General features: G+C 45.5%; 1 protein-coding gene across 2 annotated transcripts in view; it reads left to right on the top strand.

The window, feature by feature from the left end:
• The first annotated feature begins 15,694 nt into the window (after positions 1 to 15,694).
• LMTK2 (lemur tyrosine kinase 2) overlaps positions 15,695 to 19,944 on the top strand; it is an 82,350-nt gene continuing 78,100 nt past the window's right edge. Inside the window, exon 1 of one of the 2 annotated variants that reach the window (XM_013047071.2) lies at positions 15,695 to 16,097. In XM_013047071.2, coding sequence (XP_012902525.2) covers positions 16,016 to 16,097 — 82 coding nt within the window. In that variant the 5' untranslated portion in view covers positions 15,695 to 16,015. Of the gene's footprint in view, positions 16,104 to 19,944 lie in introns of both variants that reach the window. The other variant, XM_004774962.3, reaches the window with a different exon arrangement.

Genomic DNA, 19,944 nt, shown 5'->3' with positions numbered 1-19,944 from the left:
CCTTTGTAAATAGCTCCGTTGTAACAAACCCTCCTAAGATCATCCTATTTTGAATCTGCCATCTGGAACCTATGGGACCCTGACTGAAACAATATCCATTTCTCACGGGAAGCAAGGCTCTTTTTGCCCTAAGTTTGGAAATAAATGTCTCGCGTGGAGCCCATTCCAGAGGATAGGGATTGGGGAGTGACGAGCCACGGCCCCATAGCAAAGGCAAATGTGACAATGAGTTTCATTGAATTGTTTCCTTCGTGAGAGCAAAGAACATCTCATTTATTCATCCAGCAAATAATTATTAAGCTCCTACTATGTGCCTGGTACTGTCCTAGGTGCTGAGGACTGCACTACTGGGACAAAACACAACACAGCGAAGACAGCTCTGTGAGAGGCTGAGCTACTGTGTCCCAGTAGGTGCGCTTTTGAGTGGTGGTTCTCAGACTTTAGCATCCAATGCCCCTGGAAGGCTGCATGAGACACAGATAGCTGACACCACCCCCAGTTTCTGTTTCAGGAGCTTTAGGCCTCTGCGGCCTAAAAATGTACACTTCTAACACATTCCCAGGTGATGTTGATGCTTCTTCTCTGGGGAATCACACTGACTTCTGATGCCTAAATCCCAAGAGTGGCTCACAGAAACCCTCTTGAAATGAGCAGATCCTGTAAATCCTCTATCCGTAATACATCTTCTCCTTGATTTTTGTAGGCCATCTGGGGCTGTGTTCTCCAGCCAAGGCTCTGGATGCTAAAAATCCCCACTCTTAGTTAACTGGACTTTGGTCATAAGAAGCCAGGAGATGTCCCTTTATGAAAACAAAGGCACGAACCAGTTCCAGGACTCTGGGTCGTACGGGAGTGTTGACGGATAAGATTTAAACCTACTAAGTGTCAGTACCCTCCTCTGTGTTCTCTCACTACAGCTGGGACTGGTTTCCTCAGAAAGTGAAAGCTCCAATTCTTAGCTGACCACACAGCCAACTAGAAAGAAGACTACATTTCCCAGCCTCCCTTGCAGCTAGGTAGGGCAATGTGTCTAAGTTCTGTCCAATTAGGTTTTTTTTTTCTTCTAATTGAGATATAATTCACATACCATAAAACAACTCACCCTTTTAAAGGTAACTTTGGTGAGTTTCAATATAACTCACAAAGTTGTGCAATCACCATCAATGTAGAGTTCTATAAGGATGAATGAGTTTTAAGATTCCAGGAACTTTCCTTAAAAGATAGCTGTTATAAACCCTTTGCTGCTGCTTCTTCATCTTTTCTTCCATTTTGCAATCTGGAGTACTAATGCGGTAGCTGGAACTCCAGCCACCCTCTTGGGGCATGAGGATGGGGCCACGCCCTAGAGTATAGGAAGCTAGGAGCCAGGACCCCGAGGTCTTTGTGTTGTCAGGACTGCTCACTCAGACTTTTAAATGAGAAAGGAATAAACTTTTGACTTGTTTAATGTTCTCTTACTTGGAGGCTGGGGGAGGAGACGGTCACCATTATTCACAGCTGAACTTAATTCTAACTGGTAACCAGTAATCTGATGAATCAGTCTGGGTTCTTAGTCGTAACCACAGAAACAAACTTTAATTGGCTTGAGCCCAAAAGGGATGTATTAAAGGATAGTGGATAACTCAGAATCTCCAGGGAGGCTGGAGAACCAGGACTGGAGTCTGCACCATCAGAGGCCAAGCCCCAAGCACACTACAAGACAGGTTTCATGGAGATCTTTGTTCTACTAGGAACAAAGATCAATCCCTTTGATTCTGTCTGCGTAGGCATTACATTTGGCCACTCTCCTTCAAAGTAAATATACCTGGTATTTGCTGCAGTTTCTAGCCTCTAGCAAGACACCCATGCACCTGATTGGTGGGATATGGTCACGTGGCAAGGCCCCAGCCTCAAAGGAGGCTGGGAAAATGATTGTCAGCCTCCCACAGCCATGCTGGGTGGCTAGGAAGAATGAGAAATGGCCACTACAACCCTCTCCGGCATCTCTCAGAATCTCAGACTGTTGTTTAACGAAGAGAGCCTCTGCTGTCTGTCCATGAGAAGGAAATCTCTGACGGACAACGGCTTATCTCCAGGACTTAATCAACAGCACCTTTTCATGCTTTCTATTGCCTGTCCCTGTGGATATAGGAGTCTGGGTGTCGCCTTTTGAAATCTCCTGCTTGTTTTGAGGAGAAGTCTATGCCTATGCAGTGACCTTATCATGGGCAGCAAGTGGTTCCTGACCCAAGCAGAAAGCTCCCCCTGCAACTCGTACCCCAGAGCTCTGCCTTCCTTCTACTTTATCCCCAACAGGACAAGGGTCCAAGTGCCATGAGCCAGACAGAGGAAACATGTCTCTGCAAGATTTGGACTCCAGGCAGATTTTTTACCCACAAAGAGAGAGCTCTGGGCTTTGGACTTCTCAAGACTCTTCCAGCTCAAACCCCTATTGTCTGTATTGGTGCTGCTGCATTTTTCTAAACTTCCTAGAGTCCCTCTAGGAGGTGGGCGCTGCTGACACCAAGCATCAGGAGCCAGAGGGCTTCTCCAATTGGCCTCATTTCTGTTTCTATTAAAATGTGTGCTTGCTTAGCAATTCCACTTCTGGATCTATACCCACAAGATTTGCAAGCAGGGACACGAGTGTGTGTCTGTACACCCATGTTCCTAGCAGCATTATTCACATAGCCGAAGGGTGGAAACTGACCCGCCAAGGGCTCATCAATGAATGAATGGATAAACAAGATATGGTTTATCCATACCGTGGAATATTACTCAGCCCTAAAAAAGGAATGAAACTCCGACACATTGTGCTAGATGAAAGAAGCTATTCACGAAAGGACAACCGTTACATGATTCCACTCGTGTAAGGTACCTGGAGCAGTCAAATTCAGACAGAAAGTAAAATGGTGGTTGCAGGGGCTGGGTGGGCGGGGATGAGGTGTTATTCTTTAATGAGGATAGAGCGTTTCAGTTTGGGAAGGTGAAGTTTCTGGAGAGGGATGGTGGCGATGGTTACACAGCAGTGTGGGTGTATTTAATGACCCTGAGCTGTACCTTTAAAAATGGTTAAAGTGGCACATTTTTATGTAACGCATATTTTACCATAATAATCATTTGAAAATGTTTTTCTTGCTCAGAGCTCAGTGTCTTCAAAGACTCTCTTGGCTGGATCCTATTAGCAGGACTAAAGCCAAGTTACCTATGGTCCGAACAGACCATCAGGTCACTGGGTTCATTGATCATTGTAATCAATACAGAGAGAAACAACCAGCCATCCAACCCTTCCCCATTCTTATACAAAGGAGCGGGCACATGCCATGGCATGGTGACCTGGATCCCTAGTGACTTGTGGAAAGGTGAAGACTCGACTTAGATATAATCCAAAATCGCATAGGATGTCTCATCCCCTAAGAAGCCAGCTACAGGCTCCAGCTCCCTTCGGAGCACAGACACAAAACAGCCAGATTTGAATAAAGACACAGCAGATAGCATATCGTCTTCGTGCATCTATCTCTTGCTCAGAAACAATGCAGAAGAGCGAATCGAAAAGCTATCCACTATCCCCACCCGGCAACGATCTTTCAAGTAAAATTTAAAGAAATACATGGAACATAGCCAACCGTTCCCACCAAAAATAAAACACTCCACTTCCCTCAGCCGATTCAATTATCTCTCTAAAAAAGGGCTTTTTTTAACACCTCCCAGCAGGCAGCAGATTCGGAGTTGGTGGGGATAACAGCGCATAATGAAGCAACCAGAGCCCAAGGTGTAAAATAAAACACGGACTGGCTCGGCCAGGAGCGGTGGTGCCAGAGCCCGGCGAATATAAATGTTTAGGAATGGGTATTATCATTTTAGTGCCATCTGGAATATTTTCCGCGATGTAAAGCATATTAAAAAAAAAAAATTCTTCATGATGCTCTAATTGTGGTGACAGTGTGGGTGCTAGGCGGGTGACACAGTCTCTGTCCTTGACATGATATTGCTCTGACTGAGTCTGCAAAATCCACCAGCTTAAAAACAAAAATAACCACACAAAGAAAAAAAAAAAAACAAAACCTCCCTTTTCCCTATAAAATAATTCAGGCTCATTACAGAAAGGTGAGAAAATACCAAAAAAAAAAAAAAGAAAGAAAGAAAGAAAGAAAGAGAAAGAAGAGAAGAAACTTCCATAGTTCTACCATTCAGAGATAACCACGTTAGTATTCTAATGTTTTGGTGATTTCCTTCTAGTCCTTATGAATATGCATGAATACCAATTTGAATATGCAGAGGAATATGAGATCATGTTGTCTTCTTTTACTTAACATGGCAACATGACATTTTCCCTTGTTAACATGGTCACTCCCAGGTCTGGTCACATTTGCATCAAACCCTTTCCTGCCTTTTAAGGCCTTTTGGCCTCTGTCTTCAGGCTGAATATCTCTCCTGCCTTACGCTTCCTTTTATCATCCAGCCTCCCTGCGGTATAATCCCTCACAGTTCAGGCCTCTCTGTTGGAGTTTTTTAGCTCTGGGTCTGCTCAAGACCTATGACAGACCTGCCACCTAGGCCCCCTCTGCCCCATCCTTCCTTGGGATCTCCACTACCTGCCTCCGCACCCCACCCCCAAGCTGGGTTGAGCCTTTCCTGAGCAGGTGGGACAGGAGTAGTCTTCTCCAACAGGAAAGAGGCATGAGGAAGGAGACTGTGGCCATGGGCACAGGTGAAATGCATGGTGGCAAGCCAGCCTCCCAATGAGTCCTTCCATCCCGTTGATGCTCAAATACCATCCCACACCTTACCATCCTCGGGGACAACAAAGGTGCCCCCAATTCCCACATCTAGAAAATGGGCACAGATCCAACCCCAGAGGGTTACTCTGGGCCATAATGAGAAATCACACTGGAAATGCCTTGTGTGTCACTCGGGACCCGACACATGTCTGAGCATCCTGGGCGGAGTCTGGAATTGTGTGTGGCTTGTCCCTGAAAATCCCAGAGAGGGACACACATGTGCTATCCTCAAAGGGCTGTGGTTCATGGCTGCAACCAGGTACGCAAGGAACAGTAAGAAGACCTATTTCTAATAAAACCCTACAATTAAAGAAATAGCCACACCTCCCTCTGCTATTAAATAATAAATCCATTGAGGTTTAGAAAAGGAACCACACATTCTGGCCGAGCTTGTTGGCAGGTGGCAGAACCACCCTGAACAGCTTCAAGCACAAACAGGTGGGGCCAAGGGAGGGGCAGGAAGTCACCTGGGCCTCCCTGACTTGGGCCCCAGCAACTGGGGCGGAGGTGCTCCCCCCCACCCCGCTTGTGAGTCCAGCTTCCTGCTGGGCACTGAGCCTGAAAAGGAGCCATGGGAAGAATCAGGCACCAACCACACACAGGGGGTCTATGCTTTATTATCTAGGTGGCTTTGACCCTGGGTTTTGGGCAGCGGGGTTCCAGAGGAGTCAATTCCTTACCTTTGGGGGCCCAATCAACATTTATTTCCCTGGCATTTGGAGGCAGAGAGAAAAAAAGGAAAACCCTTCTTCTGGTGCCCCTTGCTGGGACACACTCCAGGCACCTCACGTGGGATAGGGTGGCATTGCGGGAGGAGCCTCCTCTAGGATTCCCTCTGCCTTAGAGTTCCCAGGCTGTGCTTCCTAAACTTTCCTTGTGGCTCAGGGCTGAAGAAGGGCCAGAGGATGGTGTTGTCTGGGCTAATTGGTCCAGGCAAGCCAACAGGCCTCTGTCTGGCCTGCCCCGCCACTCCGGACCCACGTGCCAGCTCTATCCTGGTGAAACTTCCCAGAGCCCAGGCTGGCCTCCAGATGCCTGCTTCCCGACCTGTCCCAGCTGGCCTGGCGGGAGCTGATGCAGGAAGCTACCCTTGTACATCAGCCTCCGTTTTATAGGCTTGGGGCAAGGGTCCCGAGACTGATGGCGAAGCTGAGACAGGCAGGGCTTCCCAAAGCAGTCTTGGTTCTCCTTGTCCTAGAACACCACCTCCCCGAGAATGGGGACCTCATTTTCTTCTTTATTCCTGTGCTTGGGACATGACCCAACACATCACAGTCACCTCCTGTATTTGTCAAAATCACTGAGGAATGACCAGTGAGGAGTAGATGTGACTAGAACGTGTGGCCTGCCCCAGAGAAGCCAACCATTATGACATCGGACACAGTGCTGCGCCAGAGCCGGGGGCTATGGGAGGTGAGGGGAGAGAGCTGGGGAGGAATCGGGAGAGGGGTCTTGAAAATGGACAGAGGAAGTTGCAAGAAGGAAGGGCCTTCTGGATGAAGGGAACAGATGTAAAAGTTCCCAAGTGAGACGTCTGGTGTGAGGAGGGACGTTGTGGGATGGCTCCTGGCCAGGCCAGTGGGAGGCCTTGGTGGACAAGGACCCTGCTTGGTACCTTTAAGGAGAAGAGTGATCCTTGGACCTTTGTCTAGGATGACGGCACTGGGCAAGGTGGACGTGGTAGAGGAGGAGGGGTTGGGAAAGGAAGACCGGAATGGCCCCAAGGGCAACTGGAGAGCAGCCTGGGGACCCAGCCTGGCAATGGTGGTGGTCAGATGGGGGTAGAGCGAACGTGGGAGGGACACAGGGGAGTCCACCACAAGCTCTGTGTGTAGCTGGCGGAGGGGAAGAAAGAGAAGCCTGTGCCAGATTTCCCTGCAAAGACTGCCAGCAGGAGTGGATGTGGCCACTGGGGCCCAGCCTCTGGCTAGCTTGCTCTGCGGACAGACTGAGAGAGGGCATCGCGGACACGCTTGGGTTCCAGCATGCCACGCCCGGACCCTCAGCCACTCAGTGATCTTCCAGCAGTGGGGACACAGCAGGGAACTCAACAGCCAGGGTTTCCCTCCGGGGACTCCCATCTTGATGGGGGGTGACAGGTGATACACCATGAGCATATATATGGGAAAGAGTCAGAGGATGAACAGCGCTGTGAGGAGAAATGACCTTGAGCTAGGGGTCAGACAGTGACAGGGAAGGGTGGCCCCTCTGAGGATATTTGGGAGCCAACGAGCAGAGATGTTGGGAAGGGGCTTTCCAGCCTGACCCTGCCCTTTTCCTAAGCCAGTCCCACAATCCCCGGGGTCTACACTGGGCTTTTCCCTTTCCTTAAGAAAACTCACCTGCCCTTGTATCAGATAGTGATGGTCTCCCCTCTGACGCAGGAGAGATGAAACACTAAAACCCACGCTCCTTCCTCCATCTGGAGCCCTATCACCCTCCTCCCATAATAAACTACCTTCTGTTCATCCTGGGGATTGCCGCTCAAGTAACACCTCCTCAGAGAAGCCTTCCTTGAGTCCCAGGACTGAATCAGGCCGCCTTGCCTACCTACACTTCACCACCTCTCACTATTGCCACACTGCACTGACCATTACTTGTGTGACCAGCTGTGCGATTTCTGTCCCCAGCAGAGCACAGGTGCCACAGTGCAAGGACAGCATTGGTCTTGCCTGTCATGGCAACTCCAGTGCCCAACACAGTGACTGACACACCTGGGATGCCCCATGAGTACGTGAGGGCCTGGCTTGGGAGCAGCTCCCAGGCACTGGCTGCTCCCCTAAGGCAAGGTCAAGGGTTTTTGCAGAAGCTTGAAGTAGCTAGCTGAAAGTTGGTGGTAAGGCTCTTCTGATCCCCCTAGAGCTTGTACGGGACCAGGAAGTGACAGGAGAGCAGCAAACAGCCACAGAGGTGCTGGGTCTGGGCTCCGGACTTGGACCCAGGACATAGGCAGCCACCAAGGGGGCTGTGCAGTAGAAAGTCACCAGGCCCTGCCTTGGGAACTGTGTGCTGGGACGATGAAGCAGCCAGCACCCAGAAGGATGTCTGGCCCCCTGGTCTTCAGAATGGAAGGTGACTTGCCTCCTACCAAGATTCAGATTATGGCCCTTTCTTATTTCTCAACATAGGAAACGATTCAGCTGCTGGGCAGGCTAAGAGAGAAAAATGCAAATGTTCATCCCAGGAGGAGAGACTGTCTTTCTCATTGGACAGATTTGTTTTTTTAAGCAACTACTGCTTTCAGGGCAGGATGTGGTTCCCCACCTCCAACTCTTCCTACACCTCCATTTCTTTCCCCACCAGGGTCTCTCACCCGAGAGGCACACCTGGATAATTTGGTCCAGACCTGGTTCAGAAAAGCCCCCCCCCACCCCAAGGTATGCTCTTGACATTATTTGGTTTTGATTTTTGAGGATTAACAAGGACTCAGGGGCCAGGCTGCCTGGGTTAGGATCCTGCCTCTACCACATGACCTAAGCCAAAGGACTTGACTTCTCTTGTTTTTCAGGTTCCTCATCTGTAAAATGGGAACAAGAGTGTACTCCAGTCACAGAAAGCCACAGATTGTTTGATTCCTTTGAAAGGAAATGTCCGGGGGCGCCTGGGTGGCTCAGTTGGGAAGTGGCTCAGTTGGGAAGTTGATTTTGGCCCAAGTTGTGATCTCAGGGTAGTGATATTAAGCCCCACATCGGGCTCCACACTCAGTTTGGAGCCTGCTTGGGATTCTCTCCCTCTCCCTCTGCCCCCCCCAAAATAAAGAAAAATAAAGTAAAAAGTAAGATAAGATAAAAATAAAACAAAACAAAGAAAAATAAAATAAAGGAAAATTATGGAAGTGTCCACATTACATAAATCCATAGAGAGAAAAAGGAGTTTAGTGGTTGCCAGGGACTATAGGAGGAGAAGAATGGGGAGTGACTGCTAATGGGTGCTGCTTTCTTTTACGGATGCTGAAAATGTTCCAAAATGGTGAAAATATTCTAAAATTTGATAACGTTTAAAGCCTTATTACTTATAAAGTGCTTAGAGTAGTGCCTGACACATAAAAAGTGATTTGTAACTTGTGGTTAAATAAAACTCACCTCCAAATAAAAACATATACACTGATGAATTTGGAAAAAAATGTTTATAATATGATCTTAAAGTGTTATCCCATTCCTGAATTTCATGGTCTATTGTGTGCTTTTTATAAATCCTGTAATGAGGGCGCCTGGGTGGCTCAGTGGGTTAAGCCGCTGCCTTCGGCTCAGGTCATGATCTCAGGGTCCTGGGATCGAGTCCCGCATCGGGCTCTCTGCTCAGCAGGGAGCCTGCTTCCTCCTCTCTCTCTCTCTCTGCCTGCCTCTCTGCCTACTTGTGATCTCTCTCTGTCAAATAAATAAATTTTTTAAAAAATCTTTAAAAAATAAATAAATAAATCCTGTAATGACCTTGCAGATAGCACTGTCATATTGCATTATACATTATATATATATTAGAAAGGTTAATTTGTTAGATGTAAACTTAAGCATATATTTGAGCTTTCCTTCAGCATTTCTTATTTTGATTGATTGATTTTAGTGTGCACTCTCCTAAAATGGGAGGTGGCTCAGAGCTCTGAAAGGCGGTTATGGCTGGTGAGCTGTCCTTGACTCAGACAGCTTTGGGCACAGGATCTAGAAGGCAAAGAAAGGTGAGGACTTCCCACAAAGGCATTTACAAGGACAGTCAGAGATGAGGCATGTGGCCTTTGTTGATTGGCAGAGAACTAGGAAGACTCCGACCTACAACCTGCTGTGGTCTCCTCATTTGCCTAAGGCTGGATTAAAGTAACGTAATCACAAAGGGGATTCAAGCCAGGGAGGGACAATGGTAAAGACCCTATAGAGGGCCCCCAACAGCAAGACCTCTAGTGTGTGTAACAGGCAACTGTCGGGGAGCGAAACGGCCCTGATCAGTATCATTTGCCAGTTTCCATGGTGTAAATACTTACCCCATGGCTTATTTCAAGCTACAAACACGGTATCTCTGAAGTTGGAGTTGGGATGAGGTGTCCACTAGTATATTACCATATAGTATTTTTACTATACAACTATGTTATATGTAAATAAGCTCAAAGCATAGACAATAGTAAAATGTAGTAAAATAATGAGAACTGATAGCGGTCACTCTCCATTTCTTCCCACCACCCCTTGGCCCTAGGCAACCACTAACCTAGTTTCCATTCCCATTGATTTTCTTCTTCCGGATATTTCATAAAAATAGAGTTGTATAATATATGACCTTTTATGACTGGCTTCTTTCACTTGGCATTGTATTTTCAATTACATCCATGTAGTAGCTGTCTCAGTAGTTCCCTCCTTTATTTATTTATTTATTTCAAGTAGGCTCCCCACCCAGCATGGAGCCCAACATGGGGCTTGAACTCATGATCTGGAGATCAGCACTTGAGCAGAGAGATCAAGAGTCGGATGCTTAACTGACTGAGCCACCCAGGTACCCTAGTACTTCTGTCCTTTATTGCTGAATAATATTCCATTATAAAGATATGCCATATTCTGTTGGTCCATTCATCAGTTCATGGGCAGTAGGGTCGTTTCCACTTTTTGGCTATTGTGAATAGTGCTGCTGTGAACATTGATGAACAAGGCTTTTTGTGAACACATGTCTTCAACTATATTAGATCTATATCTAGAAGCCTAACTATTGGATCATATGATAACTCGATGTTTAACATTTTGAGAAACTCTCAGACTATTTTCCAAAGCAGCTGCACCAGTTTATATTCCCATCAGCAATGTAGGGGGTTCCAATTTTTCTGTACATTCTCCCTAATACCTAAGATCATCTGTCTTTCTGATGGGAGCCATCTAATGTGTGAAGTGGTGTTCATTTCCATTTCCCTGATGTCAAATGATTTTGAGCATCTTTTCATTTATTTTTTTTTTAAGATTTTATTTATTTATTTGACAGACCGAGATCACAAGTAGGCAGAGAGGCAGGCAGAGAGAGAGGAGGAAGCAGGCTCCCTGCTGAGGCCCGATGCGGGACTCGATCCCAGGACCCTGAGATCATGACCTTAGCCGAAGACAGAGATTTAACCCACTGAGCCACCTAGGCGCCCCTTCATTTCTTTTATTGTACATCTTGGGAACAATGTCTATTTATATCCTTTGCCCACTTTTAATTGGATTTTCCCTCTTCTTATCATTGAATTTCAAGTGTTCTTTATATGTTTGAAATACAACGACATGCTTCACAAATACTTTCTCCTATTCTGAGAATTATCTTTTCACTTTTTTGATGGTGTTCTTTGAAGCACAGAAGTTTTTAATTTTGGGGCACCTGGCTGGCTCAGTGGGTTAAAGCCTCTGCCTTTGGCTCAGATCATGATCCCACAGTTCTGGGATCAAGCCCCACATTTGGCTCTCTGCTCAGTGGGAAGCCTGTTCTCCCTGCCCCGCCCCCCCGCCCCCCACAACCTGCCCCTGCCTGCCTTTCTGCCTACTTGTGATAGCGGTCTGTCAAATAAATAAATAAAATCTTTTTTAAAAAAGTTTTTAATGTTGATGAAGCTCAATTTATCATTTTGTTGTTGTTGTTGTTACTTGTGCTAGTGGTGTTCATAGGTATGAAACCATCGCCAAGAACATGAAGATATATATGTATGTTTTCTTCTGAGAGTTTTATGGTTTTAGTTCTTCTATGTAGGTCTTTGATCCTTTTTGAGTTAATTTTTGTGTATGGCACGAGGAAGGGGTTTGTTTTCACGCTTTTCATATGGATTGCTTCAGTACCATTTGTTGAGAAACTAAGGAATTGTATTGGCACCCTTCTTGAATATAAATTGACAACAAATATTTAGGTTTATTCTGTTATATTATTTGCTCTGTATGTCTGTTCTTATGCCAATATCACATTATTTTGATTACTCTAGCTTTGTGATCAGGAAGGGTGAGTCCTCCAACTTTGTTCTTTTTTTTTTCCCCCCAAGATTGTAACTATTCTGGATCCCTTGAATTTCAATATGAATATTAAGATCAGCTTCTCAGTTTTGGCAAAGAAGCCAGCTGGCATTTGATAGGGATTGAATTGAATCTGAAGATCAACTGGGGAGTATTGCCTTCTTAATAATATTAAATCTTCTGGTCCATGAACATGGGATATCTTCCATTTAGCCAGGCCTTCTTTATTGTCTTTCAATGAACCTTTAATTATTTACACATGGTTTCCTTTAGCTCCTTGAATATATTTGTAATAGCTGTTTATTTATTTTTCAATGGATTTTGCTAGGTTTTTTATTTATTTAGGTTCCCTCTATTTCCCTCTATTCCCTTTATTTATTTAAAGTTTTGTTTTTTAAGTCCATCTTCTCAGCTTCTTTACAGTAAGTTTTCCCTTACTTTTTAAATCCTGTGTATGGTGCATTATTTTCTGTTTCTTTTTGTGTCTTGCAATTTTTTAAAAGATTTTATTTATTTATTTGACAGACAGAAATCACAAGTAGGCAGAGAGACAGGTACAGAGAGTGGGGAGGCAGGCTCCCTGCTGAACAGAGAGCCCGATGCGGGGCTCTATCCCAGAACCTGGGGATCATGACCTGAGCCAAAGGCAGATGCTTTAACCCGCTGAGCCACCAGGCACCCCAACTTGCAATTCTTTTTTTAAACTGCACATTTAAAATCACATAATAGGGCAACTCTGGAGACCAGTTTTCTCTAGTATCTCCCTGCCCCAGAGTTGGGTTTTGTGGTTGCTGTTTGTTGTTGTTGCAACAACTGCTGCTATCACCATTTCTTTGTTTAGTGACTCTCCTGGACTAATTCTGTAAAGTCTGTATTTTTTATTATGTGTGGCCACTGAAGTCTCTGTTCAGCTAGCTAATGCTTAGTTGATGATTGTATGAAGATTTTCTTAAATGCTTTGGATCACTATATCTCCTCAGTTTTGCTAAGGGTCTCTCTGTGTATGTTAAGGCATGCCTTCTGTGCTCTGCAGCTTAACATTTTGCCCTAGCCTTCACATCTTGCTTGCCCAGTGTCTCAAGATCAGCCAGGGATGGGTGATTTAGGGCTTCTCATGTCTTTCCTTGGCATATACACAGCCTTCCATGTGCACATAGCTTTCTAGATTTCTAGGAATATTTTGGGTTTTGCTTTTCAAATCCCCATTGATACTTCATTCCCTGATTTTTTCTTTTCCTTTTTAAAAAAGATTTTATTTTATTTATTTGTCAGAAAGAGAAAGAAAGAGAGAACACAAGCGGGGGGGGGGGTGACAGGCAGAGGGAGGAGCAGGCTCCCCGCTGGGCAAGGAGCCTGATGAAGGGCTTGATCCCAGGATGCTGGGATCAAGACCTGAGCTGAAGGCAGTCACTTAATGGACTGAGCCACCCAGGCACCCTGAGGCTACTGGGTTTTTTTTGTTTGTTTGTTTTTTTAAGGCTACCATGGAGGTGGGGGGAGAAGAATGGGAATACAGCAAGTGAAAACACCATGAAACTCAAAGTTTTTACTGACATTCAGCCATTTTTCTTTATTAAATCCTCTTTGTGTTGTTGCAAACCTTTGGCTAACTTCTAGTTTTGAAGAAGTTGATTTTGACTTTTCATCCTGCAAGTGCTTGTCCTTTTTGCCTTTGTTTCTGTTGTTGTTGTTATTGTTGTTTTAATATTTATTTATTTTAGAGAGGGGGAGGGGTAGAGGGAGAAGGAGAGAGAGCCTTCAAGCAGATTCCTTGCTGAGCATGGCCTCTGACTTGAGGCTCAATCCCGGGACCCTAAGATCATGACCTGAGCTGAAACCAAGAGTCCACAGCCTAAATGACTGAGCCAACCAGGTGCCCTATTGTCTTTGTTTTTAATGATTTATTTAATTGTAAAAGTACATAATTTAACTTTTAATAATGACTGTGTCTAACAACTAGCATGCAAAATTCCCAGAGATTTAACAACTGGCTCTCATGAGCTGATACCAGCTGGTTTCTGTATACCACCGACAGAACTCTCATGCATGCACCCAGCTTAGCCCTGCATTTACGGTATCTGCTGGACACCAGACCCCCAGAGATGCCGGCTCACCCAGTACTAAACTGACTCCATATCCCTCAGCATCCAGCCCTCAGTACGAGCTTGCTGGCAGGACAAGAATGCCAGTAGCGTTGCCCAAGTGATGGCTTGGCAAATTGGAAAAGGTTGAACACAGGTAAGAACAGCTATAGGAACACACTGCAAGCTACTGTTTCTCAGTTTAGGGATCTAATCCCAAATTGTGCCGAAGGCTGTTTTCTGATTCCTAGGTGAAACCGAACAAAGCAAACAAGTTTTCAATTGTTTTATACATTCTCTAACTGGAAATCTTTGAGAGAAGCACTGGCAAAAGTTGCCGGGGTGAGGTGGATGGTAGGGTAAATGTTTCCATTAGACGCCCTCTGAGGAATGTGTACCTTAACTCCTGGTCTGTGAAGTGAAAAAAAAAAAAAAGTTTTTTGGTTTTTTTTTTTTTTTCTTAAACTTTGGGTTTTGCTCAAATAGTAATGAAACCCGCTTTGGGATTGTGGCCCAACATGGTGCTGTTGGGGGTGCACTTTAATTATGATTACTAACCACAAGGTTTATGAGGCAGGGCCTTGCTTGGGCCAACATGGCTGCCAACAAGTCCAGCTGTGACTCCTCTCAACATCCAGCATGAGCATTCCCTGGCTTCCTCAAACTCAAAGTCTAGAGCTTCCTCATAGAAGCAGAAGCACAACAGAGCGATTGCATCTCTTTTCTAGACCTTTGCCTACCTCCCCTATCCCAAACAGAGGTCAGCAGGCAGGGATGCTTTAAAGCAGTACTTCTTCACATTCCAACTATTTGTTTATTTAGGTGTTTATTGGCTTGCCTTAATCATTCAACAAATATTCCCTGGGGCATGATCTGTGTGTCCAGTGCTGGCTTAGCACTGCCAAGAGCTGACATTTAGGATGGACATTTGAGGAGTTCCAAGAACTGGGCTCCCCTGTTGGCAGTTTATAGAGCTTCATCTGATAAGATCCAAATCAGTTCCTCTCATGCACAAACTGGTACAAGTACATTCTTCAGAAAAGCCCAGCATTTTCCCAACCTCTAGGCTTCTAAGTATTTTGTTACTTCTGCCTGGAAGTTTCTGTACTATGGTCTCTCCTCACCTGTTGGCTGGACCTTGTCTCTTGGCAGGGAAAAGTTGGCAGCTGGGAGTGCCCAGCACCAGGACAGGGCACTATTCCTTTAGAAAACAACTACCGGAGTCAGGCTCTGTGCCAGCCCCTGAGGGACTCCCATTGACGTGGGCACAGTGCCTGTCCTCAGGGAGCTTACAGTCACAGGAACGATGAAATATGACGGCTGGGATAGCAGTCTGTCTAGGGACAGGGCGGGGCACTGAGAGATGCCAGTCATTTCTCCGGGAGCTGGGCGGGGCCTTTTTAGGTGACGTCAGCATTTAGGTGACTCTTGACTGTGGATAGAGCGTGCCAGGTGGCCAAGAGAGGACAGGAAGGGCGCTCTTGGCAAAGGGAACATCTTAAGCTGAGGAACTGAGTCAGTGGGTGTGAGGGGAGAGCCATTACATTCTTGTTGAACTGAAACGAAAGCCCGGGTGTCTTTGATGGCCGGTAGGATGTATAGGTCAACCTAAGCAGAATGGCCTAAAACGGCTATGACAAAAAAGGCAGGAAACAAAAACAGGTCTATTTTTGCTCATTTTAAAATACTGAAAAAATTCAGATGGATTCTGATGCTTTTTATTGTCTCCTTTATACTTCTCTGTATTTAAAAAATTAAAATAATTGTCGGCATTACCTGCTGCCCACGCACTCCTCCGTCTGCAGGGGGCGCACCGGCTGCCACCTTCCCTCTTTCAGGTTGATGGGCGGGGCCTCTCGGGCCGGTGTGGTACTAACCATTGGCTGGATGGGCCGTTCGTCACGGCGTCCCGCCCCCGCCCTACGTCACATGACGCAGCCCATCATGGCGGCGGGAGCGCGGCTACCCTGGCCCGCGTCTCCGCAGGGCTGCTGCCGTTGCTGCTTTTGAGAGGTGGCGGCGGCGGCGGCACAGGCGGGCGGGCGGGAAGGATGGTGTTTCTGTGGCCCGGGCGGCGGGTGCGGACCAGGAGTCAGGCTGAGGTTTGGCCGAAGCGACGTGTGCTCAGGAGCAGCCGACGCCGGTGCCGCTGAGGCAGGCAGGACCGACTGACGGAGAGACCGACGGAAGGCGACCCGAGAGCCGGCCCCGGGGCCGCGCCGTGGGCGAGATGCCGGGGCCGCCGGCGTTGCTGCTGCTGCTCTTGCTCCTGGCCGCCGGCAATGCCGGGGCCGCGCCACTTCCGCAAACAGGTGCAGGTGAGCGGGCCAGCTGCGGGGACGGGGCTGCGGGAATTCAGGCTGCGGGGCCACTGCGACGGGGGTGGCCGTGGAGGAGGCTGCGGGCCAGGTCCGGCGTCGGCGCCGAGGAATCGGAGAGACTGCCGTGGCGGGAGGCCGGGGGAAGCGCGCGATTAGGGAGGTTTCTGCCGCAGGGGCGTGGGGTGGGGGAGCGGGTAGCCTCTCCAGGGCCGAAGCGGGGGCGAGGCGATGCGGTTGGGGCTGGGGAGGGCGGCAAGCGGGCTGCCGATCGACCCCTCCCGGGGTAGGCTGCGGTACCAGCTCTGAACCTGTTGCCCGAAGGTTCTCAGCCTACATCCCTTTCTGGCAGTTCTGCTTCCCTTTCAGATGTCACCTGCCTCCTGTGCGTTTCTCACATCTTATAATAAGAACCGTTTCTTAGCCCTAATCCTACTTAAATGCAAATGACCTGGTGAGATGTGCGGAGTTTCCTTCGCTCCCTGCAACTTGTTCTGAAGTTGTAAATTGATTTTAGATGCTGTGCTTTTTATTCGGATTGAGTTTCTGGGGATGAGAAGGAAACAACTCTGTAAATATTTCTATTTTAGGAAGCCAGTGATTAGAGAAGCAGCCTTTGAATAACTATTGACAGAATGACCCAAGGGTGATTGAAGTTTCTATTTTAGCTACGTCAGGGTGTGATTTTCTTTTTTTTCTCCCCATTTTCTCAACATCGTTTTCAGTTGTGGTTTATTCTCCCAGATAAAACTTTACCCCAGGAAAGTGTCCAAAGTTGGTTTTTTTGTTTGTTTGTTTGTTTTTGTTTTTTCCTTAAAAAAAATCTGGGGTAAGATCTAGTGTTTATCTTTAAGGAGAGACTGAAACTTCGTAGATTCGTGAAATTTTAGTATTGGAAGAGGCCTTAAAGAAAATTAAGTTGGATATCTTTGTTTTGCAGTTGAAGATACTGAGGCCCTGGGGGTCAAATGACCTAGCCAAGGTGACACAGCTAAATTGTTGGTGGAGCCACATCTAATACCCAGGTCTTGGATTCCCCTAGTTGTGTGATATTTCCACTTCCCCACTTCAAGCCTTGTAAATGTTTAGGCATACTCCTGAGGTTAAGAGTTATTTTTAAATGATGTTCACTGGGTACACAATGTGGACGTTACCTTCCCTAGTAAAGACAAACACATCTACGATGAAAGTTATGTATAATTGTTTCCAGAGCTACACCGGGTTATGTCATTGAGTGTCCTTTAGCTGAGTATTAACTGTTATCATAGTACCATGTAATGTATCGCAAAATTTTTGCCACTGCCTTAGATCAAATATTTGTTAGGTGAATTCTGATTTCTGATCTGATAGATAAGAAAAATAAATCTTATTCGAAGTGTATGTTGCTCAGGTAAGAGTCACAGAACATATCTGGGAAGTTATAAAATGCCAAATAGAAAGATGTTGATATTGATATTGAAAGAAACCGATGGTGAAATTGAAAATTAGCACTAGAGTAGGATAGTGGACAGAGAGTATTTCGTGAGAGGGATTCAAGAAGTTTCCAGATGACTTTGCACTTAAATTTTTATATTTTTTGAAAGACAGGTTCTATGTGAGTGTCTGCCTATAAATCTCTTAACAGGACTTTTATTCCATTCTTCCACTCTTCTGTGGAGGTGTGAATCACAAAATCTGAGGTTTTTTGGGAGCGTTGTAAAACAAAACAATCAGGAAAATTAATCTATAAGTAGAAATACCAGATTTTGACATAAACAAAGCATATTTGCTGACTTGTAGCAGCTTTTGCAGATTTTCCCTTCATATTCTGTTGATCAAAAGGTATATGATTAGACATATGGTATACGAATGACAGTTTCCTAAGGTTAAATTCTGTGGGAAAGATGCATAATCATACATAGATTTGGGGGTATGTATTTCTATCCAAAAGAGATTATTGCTCCCGGTAACAGAGCTGGATTCTTGATGAAGATGTATTAGGCCAAGAAGAATAAAGAAACCTTTGAGCTAATCATGGGAAGTGATCTCACTGGTTAAGAAAGATGAACCCCTCTTGAACATATATGCAAGATAAAAGAGCAGTTAAGTGTTAAAAACACAGTAACTCTCAAGCCTTTGATTATCTGGGGGGACTGGCCATTTTCATACTAAGGATAGAGCCATCGCATAGTATTATTTGCCTCCTTGGCATTTTTCTTTCTCCTTGAATTTCAAACTGGTTAATAATGCCTTGAAGAAAGCATGGCATATCAAAAATAGGTTGGGAAAAATGGTTGAGTTTAACCTTTGTATGCAGAAAGAAATGAGTCGGTTAGCTAAAATTAAGCCAAAATTCATTTCTAGGTTTGGAAGTTGAAAAGGATATGTACCCGTTCAGTCGTAATTAAGCTTTGTAAGTTATGTGGATTGCCTTTGCCATCAGGCAAAAAGGCATTTCATTTGTTTGTTTTTAAGTTTTTATTACAGTGTTATATTAGTTTCAGGTGTACAAGGAAGACATTTCTTGCTTGAACTTTATTTTGGGCTTCTCTTTATTGCTCTGAAAGTTGCTTATACCCTCTTTGGGGGCCTCTTCCTGAGAATGTCTATTTCTGCAAGGGCCCTTGTTAGGCAGATGGAGATCCCCTTGGTCCTCACTCATAAAGGGAGAGAGTCCACTGTTTTCACACATAGTGAAATTACCAAACTAAGGTTAGAGTTGAGAAATTCATAGTTATGAGATCATTCTTCTCCTAGAAAACATTTATGTACCTATTGTAAGATTCTTGAGATTCACATCGTAAAGATCTTCTGTTTGTATTTGTGAAGGCATTTTTCTAAGTCCGCAGTTTGTTATTAATATTAGGATAGTGGTTAGACAAGGAAACCCACTTCTATTGTTCTGTGGCATATTAGGTCACCGAGTACAGAGGAAGCTTTTAGCAGTTCCAGATAAAGGAGCTCACGGAAGTCTGTGAAGCCGGTGGGACTCAGCTACTTATTAAACAGCGGCTTGTGAAACCGGGGCTCTCATTTTAGATTAAACAAACAGACTTGGATCTTGAAAAAGATTCTGCAGTAAAGGAAGTGCTTTCTAAAAGTGTGAATTTTTGTGTTTATTTCAGTAGTTTCTGAGAAATAAAAATGATTTTCAACAGGATTCCAAGGCAGATATTTTCAGGATTTATGGCTGTAGGGCTTGAGATTTGATTTCGGTTGGGAGTGTTGTAGTTGCTCAGTTGGTGGTATTTTGGGGTTAACTAAATATGCTCATTTGCACAGGCATTAGGAAGTCTGTCCAACAGTTTTGTAGCTGATCAGCATTAAAGTTATCAAATCCCTACAGTTTGGCTGATATCAACGTGTTGACTGTTCATGCAATTCTCTTGAAATTTAGGGAGTCCTCAGGCCTGCTGTGTCACTTAGATAGCAGCTGTAACACGTCACAAAAAGACTTTTAATGTAAATGGAATGTAAAATGTAAAAGAACCGTAAGGGCTTCTGCAACAAATGAGTCTTCAAAAGAGTCCTTGTAGGTGGACATATTAAGTCAACCTTTGAGTCCTGTTAAGAGTGAAAGTCATGAACCAATCATAAGAAGAGCGGATGTTGTGGAAGGACAGAGCTTGGACTTTGGAGTTGGTCTGGATGGGAGGCCTTCCCTTGCCTCTTCAGTAGTGTTGAGACCTTGGGCCAGTTCCTTGACCTTCCAAGCTTCTCAGAACTCAACTCAGAAAACGGATAATGATATTTACCCTAAGAGTTGTGGGAGGTCACATCATGGTGGTGTGCCTTTCCTGCTACATTAGGCTTCTTCATTGCTTCAGATTTCCTTGTAAAATTGAGGGGTTACCATGGAATC

Source organism: Mustela putorius, unplaced genomic scaffold, assembly GCF_011764305.1.
Source record: "Mustela putorius furo isolate JIRA1106 unplaced genomic scaffold, ASM1176430v1.1 tig00000139_pilon_pilon_pilon, whole genome shotgun sequence".
Taxonomy (NCBI): domain Eukaryota; kingdom Metazoa; phylum Chordata; class Mammalia; order Carnivora; family Mustelidae; genus Mustela; species Mustela putorius.
The sequence above is the reverse complement of the archived record's forward strand: the minus strand, read 5'-3'. Positions and strand labels throughout refer to the sequence as shown.